The following is an 8,672-nucleotide window of genomic DNA, read 5'->3' as shown; positions in this document are numbered from 1 at the left end:
ATCTGTGTATATTTGTGTCAGGATGTCTCTGCTCAGTAACAATATCTGTGTATATTTGTGTCAGGATGTCTCTGCTCAGTAACAATATCTGTGTATATTTGTGTCAGGATGTCTCTGCTCAGTAACAATATCTGTGTATATTTGTGTCAGGATGTCTCTGCTCAGTAACAATATCTGTGTATATTTGTGTCAGGATGTCTCTGCTCAGTAACAATATCTGTGTATATTTGTGTCAGGATGTCTCTGCTCAGTAACAATATCTGTGTATATTTGTGTCAGGATGTCTCTGCTCAGTAACAATGTCTGTGTGTATATTTGTGTCAGGATGTCTCTGCTCAGTAACAATATCTGTGTATATTTGTGTCAGGATGTCTCTGCTCAGTAACAATATCTGTGTATATTTGTGTCAGGATGTCTCTGCTCAGTAATAATATCTGTGTATATGTGTGTCAGGATGTCTCTGCACATGCTCAGTAACAATATATTTGTTTATATTTGTGTCAGGATGTCTCTGCTCAGTAACAATATCTTTGTTTGTTTTTCAGGTGCCTATAAAGTGCGACGATGTTGCCGTCTCTTTCTCTATGGAGGAGTGGGAGTATATAGAGGGACACAAGGAGTTTTACAAAGACGTAATGACTGAGAAACCCAAAACCCCCATTGAACTGGAGATCATGGAAAACAAGACCACAAGTAAGTTTTTAAGTGAGTATAAATAACATCACTTTTTTATTACTCGAACATAAAAATAAAAAGTGTGATGTAGGAAATGCGCACTTTCAGCAAGCTGATTTATTTAAAAAAAACGTACCCAACTTTATTAACTGTTCTGTGACAATTACCAGGTGATAAAAGTGTAGATACCGTGTCCGTTTGTGAGAAAGATGCGGGCGAGAGAAAGAAAAATGAGGCCCAGGAAGTAAAATCTCACGCTGGTCCTGGTGAAGGTGAGTTATATACAGGTAATAAAGAAGTTAAAGGGACGGTTTACTGTAAAGCTGCACATTCGTGATGAAAATCAGATTTTCGTTTAATTTTAACTAAATAAATATGTAAATGAATGCACCAACGAAAATAAAACAAAAAAATACCGACAAAAACCATCAGTGTTAATTTGTTTCCTCTATTTTTATTTAAGGGGATAATACTTACTTTAGCGCGCAGTTGTACGAAAACAAATGCACATCTCTAATAGCAAGTTGCTGTAAAGTTGTTATACTTAGAAGTTTATTTTGATGCACGTTTGTAAATATCAATTTAAACCTGATGTACAATAAAATCTCTAGTCAGGTGTCAGAGTGCAAAGATTACAATAGCTCTGAGCGGGACACAGAGTCACAGTCATCTGGCATGTTAGGTTTTATTACTCTTTACATTTCACTTATCAGATGTCATTGTTACTTTTCATGTCCTTATTTCACTGTAAAAATAATTGTTTATTGAATGTGACTGTGACAATGAGATTCAACCTCAGATATCAAGCGTCGCACTCACTTTGTTTTCACAGTGAGATACTAAAGTGTTAAGTGACCATGATACTGACAGCTGATTACGGATCTATTTGTCACAGCAGAGTATTTAAATTCGAAGTGACTGTCGGCCGGATATTCAAAAGCTCTCCGCTCAGGCGAGATGATCTAATAGATCTCGTCAGTACGGGGAGGTCCATAACATTTTTTAGGAACACAAGCTTTTATTTGAAAGATATTTATCTCACTACGGAGGTTCTTGATGTAAAGGAGATGGCTACATTACAATATAAGGTCTAAAAATATCCCAAAGGTTTAGCACGATTTATCTTTGTGTCGGCGAGGTTTTCAATATCCGCCCCGAGACTCAGACAATGAGTTTGGACATAAATTTTTATTATTCCAGAATTTATTTTGAAATCTTCACTTGTTTTGATATTAGGATCAGAGACTTAACAATGTCCTAACTTAAACCCTACACTGATGATAATTATCCCCTAGAAAGTTTAGCTTTTACAACATCGTAACCGTGAGTAGCCGCAATGCAGAGGAAGAAGCGCTCAGAATTCTGGAGTTAATGTTAAGTCTTTATGTGAACCCGAATTGTTACTTCCTTATGATAAAGAGGTTATGTTCCATCCAACAGCAACAAACAATATTCTTCTCTAATAATGTTCTTTTTTTAAAGCACTCTATAACATTTCTAATTTGTCTTTCTCCAACATAGGTGTGTCCGGTCCACGGCGTCATCCTTACTTGTGGGATATTCTCTTCCCCAACAGGAAATGGCAAAGAGCCCAGCAAAGCTGGTCACATGATCCCTCCTAGGCTCCGCCTACCCCAGTCATTCTCTTTGCCGTTGTACAGGCAACATCTCCACGGAGATGGCTTAGAGTTTTTTTGTGTTTAACTGTAGTTTTTATTATTCAATCAAGAGTTTGTTATTTTGAAATAGTGCTGGTATGTACTATTTACTCAGAAACAGAAAAGAGATGAAGATTTCTGTTTGTATGAGGAAAATGATTTTAGCAACCGTAACTAAAATCCATGGCTGTTCCACACAGGACTGTTGAGAGCAATTAACTTCAGTTGGGGGAACAGTGTGCAGTCTCTTGCTGCTTGAGGTATGACACATTCTAACAAGACGATGTAATGCTGGAAGCTGTCATTTTCCCTATGGGATCCGGTAAGCCATGTTTATTACGATGGTAAATAAGGGCTTCACAAGGGCTTATTAAGACTGTAGACTTTTCTGGGCTAAATCGATTCATTATTAACACATATTTAGCCTTGAGGAATCATTTTATCTGGGTATATTGATATTATAATATCGGCAGGCACTGTATTAGACACCTTATTTCTTAGGGGCTTTCCCAAAGCATAAGCAGAGCCTCATTTTCGCGCCGGTGTGGCGCACTTGTTTTTGAGAAGCATGGCATGCAGTCGCATGTGAGAGGAGCTCTGATACTTAGAAAAGACTTTCTGAAGGCGTCATTTGGTATCGTATTCCCCTTTGGGTTTGGTTGGGTCTCAGCAAAGCAGATACCAGGGACTGTAAAGGGGTTAAAGTGTTAAAACGGCTCCGGTTCCGTTATTTTAAGGGTTAAAGCTTCCAAATTTGGTGTGCAATACTTTTAAGGCTTTAAGACACTGTGGTGAAAATTTGGTGAATTTTGTACAATTCCTTCATGTTTTTTCGCAATTGCAGTAATAAAGTGTGTTCAGTTTAAAATTTAAAGTGACAGTAACGGTTTTATTTTAAAACGTTTTTTGTACTTTATTATCAAGTTTATGCCTGTTTAACATGTCTGAACTACCAGATAGACTGTGTTCTGAATGTGGGGAAGCCAGAATTCCTGTTCATTTAAATAAATGTGATTTATGTGATAATGACAATGATGCCCAAGATGATTCCTCAAGTGAGGGGAGTAAGCATGGTACTGCATCATTCCCTCCTTCGTCTACACGAGTCTTGCCCACTCAGGAGGCCCCTAGTACATCTAGCGCGCCAATACTCCTTACTATGCAACAATTAACGGCTGTAATGGATAATTCTGTCAAAAACATTTTAGCCAAAATGAACCCTTGTCAGCGTAAGCGTGGCTGCCCTGTTTTAGTTACTGAAGAGCATGACGACGCTGATATTAATATCTCTGAAGGGCCCCTAACCCAATCTGAGGGGGCCAGGGAGGTTTTGTCTGAGGGAGAAATTACTGATTCAGGGAACATTTCTCAACAGGCTGAACCTGATGTAATTGCATTTAAATTTAAGTTGGAACATCTCCGCATTCTGCTTAAGGAGGTATTATCCACTCTGGATGATTGTGAAAAGTTGGTCATCCCAGAGAAACTATGTAAAATGGACAAGTTCCTAGAGGTGCCGGGGCTCCCAGAAGCTTTTCCTATACCCAAGCGGGTGGCGGACATTGTTAATAAAGAATGGGAAAGGCCCGGTATTCCTTTCGTCCCTCCCCCCATATTTAAAAAATTGTTTCCTATGGTCGACCCCAGAAAGGACTTATGGCAGACAGTCCCCAAGGTCGAGGGAGCGGTTTCTACTTTAAACAAACGCACCACTATACCCATAGAGGATAGTTGTGCTTTCAAAGATCCTATGGATAAAAAATTAGAAGGTTTGCTTAAAAAGATGTTTGTTCAGCAGGGTTACCTTCTACAACCAATTTCATGCATTGTCCCTGTCACTACAGCCGCATGTTTCTGGTTTGATGAGCTGATAAAGGCGCTCGATAGTGATTCTCCTCCTTATGAGGAGATTATGGACAGAATCAATGCTCTCAAATTGGCTAATTCTTTCACCCTAGACGCCACTTTGCAATTGGCTAGGTTAGCGGCTAAGAATTCTGGGTTTGCTATTGTGGCGCGCAGAGCGCTTTGGTTGAAATCTTGGTCGGCTGATGCGTCTTCCAAGAACAAGCTACTAAACATTCCTTTCAAGGGGAAAACGCTGTTTGGCCCTGACTTGAAAGAGATTATCTCTGATATCACTGGGGGTAAGGGCCACGCCCTTCCTCAGGATCGGCCTTTCAAGGCGAAAAATAGACCTAATTTTCGTCCCTTTCGTAAAAACGGACCAGCCCAAAGTGCTACGTCCTCTAAGCAAGAGGGTAATACTTCTCAAGCCAAGCCAGCTTGGAGACCAATGCAAGGCTGGAATAAGGGAAAGCAGGCCAAGAAACCTGCCACTGCTACCAAGACAGCATGAAATATTGGCCCCCGATCCGGGACCGGATCTGGTGGGGGGCAGACTCTCTCTCTTCGCTCAGGCTTGGGCAAGAGATGTTCTGGATCCTTGGGCGCTAGAAATAGTCTCCCAGGGTTATCTTCTGGAATTCAAGGGACTTCCCCCAAGGGGGAGGTTCCACAGGTCTCAGTTGTCTTCAGACCACATAAAAAGACAGGCGTTCTTACATTGTGTAGAAGACCTGTTAAAAATGGGAGTGATTCATCCTGTTCCACTAAGAGAACAAGGGATAGGGTTCTACTCCAATCTGTTCATAGTTTCCAAAAAAGAGGGAACGTTCAGACCAATCTTAGATCTCAAGATCTTAAACAAGTTTCTCAAGGTTCCATCGTTCAAGATGGAAACCATTCGAACTATTCTTCCTTCCATCCAGGAAGGTCAATTCATGACCACGGTGGATTTAAAGGATGCGTATCTACATATTCCTATCCACAAGGAACATCATCGGTTCCTAAGGTTCGCATTCCTGGACAAACATTACCAGTTCGTGGCGCTTCCTTTCGGATTAGCCACTGCTCCAAGGATTTTCACAAAGGTACTAGGGTCCCTTCTAGCGGTGCTAAGACCAAGGGGCATTGCAGTAGTACCTTACCTGGACGACATTCTGATTCAAGCGTCGTCCCTTCCTCAAGCAAAGGCTCACACGGACATCGTCCTGGCCTTTCTCAGATCTCACGGCTGGAAAGTGAACGTGGAAAAGAGTTCTCTATCCCCGTCAACAAGGGTTCCCTTCTTGGGAACAATTATAGACTCCTTAGAAATGAGGATCTTTCTAACAGAGGCCAGAAAAACAAAACTTCTAGACTCTTGTCGGATACTTCATTCCGTTCCTCTTCCTTCCATAGCTCAGTGCATGGAAGTGATCGGGTTGATGGTAGCGGCAATGGACATAGTTCCTTTTGCGCGCATTCATCTAAGACCATTACAACTGTGCATGCTCAGTCAGTGGAATGGGGACTATACAGACTTGTCTCCGAAGATACAAGTAAATCAGAGGACCAGAGACTCACTCCGTTGGTGGCTGTCCCTGGACAATCTGTCACAAGGGATGACGTTCCGCAGACCAGAGTGGGTCATTGTCACGACCGACGCCAGTCTGATGGGCTGGGGCGCGGTCTGGGGATCCCTGAAAGCTCAGGGTCTTTGGTCTCGGGAAGAATCTCTTCTACCGATAAATATTCTGGAGCTGAGAGCGATATTCAATGCTCTCAAGGCTTGGCCTCAGCTAGCGAGGACCAAGTTCATACGGTTTCAATCAGACAACATGACGACTGTTGCGTACATCAACCATCAGGGGGGAACAAGGAGTTCCCTAGCGATGGAAGAAGTGACCAAAATCATTCTATGGGCGGAGTCTCACTCCTGCCACCTGTCTGCTATCCACATCCCAGGAGTGGAAAATTGGGAAGCGGATTTTCTGAGTCGTCAGACATTGCATCCGGGGGAGTGGGAACTCCATCCGGAAATCTTTGCCCAAGTCACCCAGCGGTGGGGCATTCCAGACATGGATCTAATGGCCTCTCGTCAGAACTGCAAAGTTCCTTGCTACGGGTCCAGATCCAGGGATCCCAAGGCGGCTCTAGTGGATGCACTAGTAGCACCTTGGACCTTCAAACTAGCTTATGTGTTCCCGCCGTTTCCTCTCATCCCCAGGCTGGTAGCCAGGATCAATCAGGAGAGGGCGTCGGTGATCTTGATAGCTCCTGCGTGGCCACGCAGGACTTGGTATGCAGATCTGGTGAATATGTCATCGGCTCCACCTTGGAAGCTACCTTTGAGACGAGACCTTCTTGTTCAGGGTCCGTTCGAACATCCGAATCTGGTTTCACTCCAGCTGACTGCTTGGAGATTGAACGCTTGATTCTATCGAAGCGAGGATTCTCAGATTCTGTTATTGATACTCTTGTTCAGGCCAGAAAGCCTGTAACTAGAAAGATTTACCACAAGATTTGGAAAAAATATATCTGTTGGTGTGAATCTAAAGGATTCCCTTGGGACAAGGTTAAGATTCCTAAGATTTTATCCTTCCTTCAAGACGGATTAGAAAAAGGATTATCTGCAAGTTCCCTGAAGGGACAGATTTCTGCCTTGTCTGTGTTACTTCACAAAAAGCTGGCAGCTGTGCCAGATGTTCAAGCTTTTGTTCAGGCTCTGGTTAGAATTAAGCCTGTTTACAAACCTTTGACTCCTCCTTGGAGTCTCAATTTAGTTCTTTCAGTTCTTCAGGGGGTTCCGTTTGAACCCTTACATTCCGTTGATATTAAGTTATTATCTTGGAAAGTTTTGTTTTTAGTTGCAATTTCTTCTGCTAGAAGAGTTTCAGAATTATCTGCTCTGCAGTGTTCTCCTCCTTATCTGGTGTTCCATGCAGATAAGGTGGTTTTACGTACTAAACCTGGTTTTCTTCCAAAAGTTGTTTCTAACAAAAACATTAACCAGGAGATTATCGTACCTTCTCTGTGTCCGAAACCAGTTTCAAAGAAGGAACGTTTGTTGCACAATTTGGATGTTGTTCGCGCTCTAAAATTCTATTTAGATGCTACAAAGGATTTTAGACAAACATCTTCCTTGTTTGTTGTTTACTCCGGTAAAAGGAGAGGTCAAAAAGCAACTTCTACCTCTCTCTCCTTTTGGATTAAAAGCATCATCAGATTGGCTTACGAGACTGCAGGACGGCAGCCTCCCGAAAGAATCACAGCTCATTCCACTAGGGCTGTGGCTTCCACATGGGCCTTCAAGAACGAGGCTTCTGTTGATCAGATATGTAGGGCAGCGACTTGGTCTTCACTGCACACTTTTACCAAATTTTACAAGTTTGATACTTTTGCTTCTTCTGAGGCTATTTTTGGGAGAAAGGTTTTGCAAGCCGTGGTGCCTTCCATTTAGGTGACCTGATTTGCTCCCTCCCTTCATCCGTGTCCTAAAGCTTTGGTATTGGTTCCCACAAGTAAGGATGACGCCGTGGACCGGACACACCTATGTTGGAGAAAACAGAATTTATGTTTACCTGATAAATTACTTTCTCCAACGGTGTGTCCGGTCCACGGCCCGCCCTGGTTTTTTTAATCAGGTCTGATAATTTATTTTCTTTAACTACAGTCACCACGGTACCATATGGTTTCTCCTATGCAAATATTCCTCCTTAACGTCGGTCGAATGACTGGGGTAGGCGGAGCCTAGGAGGGATCATGTGACCAGCTTTGCTGGGCTCTTTGCCATTTCCTGTTGGGGAAGAGAATATCCCACAAGTAAGGATGACGCCGTGGACCGGACACACCGTTGGAGAAAGTAATTTATCAGGTAAACATAAATTCTGTTTTCTTGATTTGAATAGAACATACAATTTTAAACAACTTTCCAATTTACTTCCATTATCAAATTTGTTTCATTGTCTTGGTATCATTTGTTGAAGGAGCAGTAATGCACTACTGGGAGCCAACTGAGCACATAAGGTGAGCCAATGACAAGTGGCATATATATATATATATATATATATATATATATGCAGTAACCAATGAGCAGCTAGCACCTAGTAGTGCATTTCTGCTTCTGAGCTTACCTAGGTATGTTCTTCAACAAAGTATAGTAAGAGAACAAAACAAATCAGCAAAATAAGCACATTGTAAAGTAGTTTAAGATGTCATGTTCTATTGGAATCATGTGACTTTACTGTCCCTTTAAGTATCCTTGCCTTCCCTTTCACTGCTCGGTAACTATAGATATGATATCATATGTATACTACGTAAAGCAAGTAAATGTCTAGCACCAGGAACTACAAACTTGTGCAACGCTCGGACAACCATGAGCGCTGCTATATCATTAGATCTTACATAAAGCAAGTAAATGTCTAGCACCAGGAACTACAAACTTGTGCAACGCTCGGACAACCATGAGCGCTATATCATTAGATCTCACGTAAAGCAAGTAAATGTCTAGCACCA

The 8,672-nt window shown here is 42.1% G+C and overlaps 1 protein-coding gene across 2 annotated transcripts in view; it reads left to right on the top strand.

Annotated features, from left to right (window-relative positions):
• Positions 1-469: 469 nt before the first annotated feature.
• Positions 470-8,672, top strand: part of LOC128643353 (oocyte zinc finger protein XlCOF7.1) — a 29,257-nt gene continuing 21,054 nt past the window's right edge. The window contains exons 1-2 of one of the 2 annotated variants that reach the window (XM_053696283.1): positions 470-705; positions 846-947. In XM_053696283.1, coding sequence (XP_053552258.1) covers positions 585-705; positions 846-947 — 223 coding nt within the window. In that variant the 5' untranslated portion in view covers positions 470-584. The remainder of the gene's footprint in view (positions 706-845; positions 948-8,672) is intronic. The other variant, XM_053696284.1, reaches the window with a different exon arrangement.

This window comes from Bombina bombina, unplaced genomic scaffold, assembly GCF_027579735.1.
Source record: "Bombina bombina isolate aBomBom1 unplaced genomic scaffold, aBomBom1.pri scaffold_2076, whole genome shotgun sequence".
In the NCBI taxonomy this organism is placed as follows: domain Eukaryota; kingdom Metazoa; phylum Chordata; class Amphibia; order Anura; family Bombinatoridae; genus Bombina; species Bombina bombina.
The sequence above is the reverse complement of the archived record's forward strand: the minus strand, read 5'-3'. Positions and strand labels throughout refer to the sequence as shown.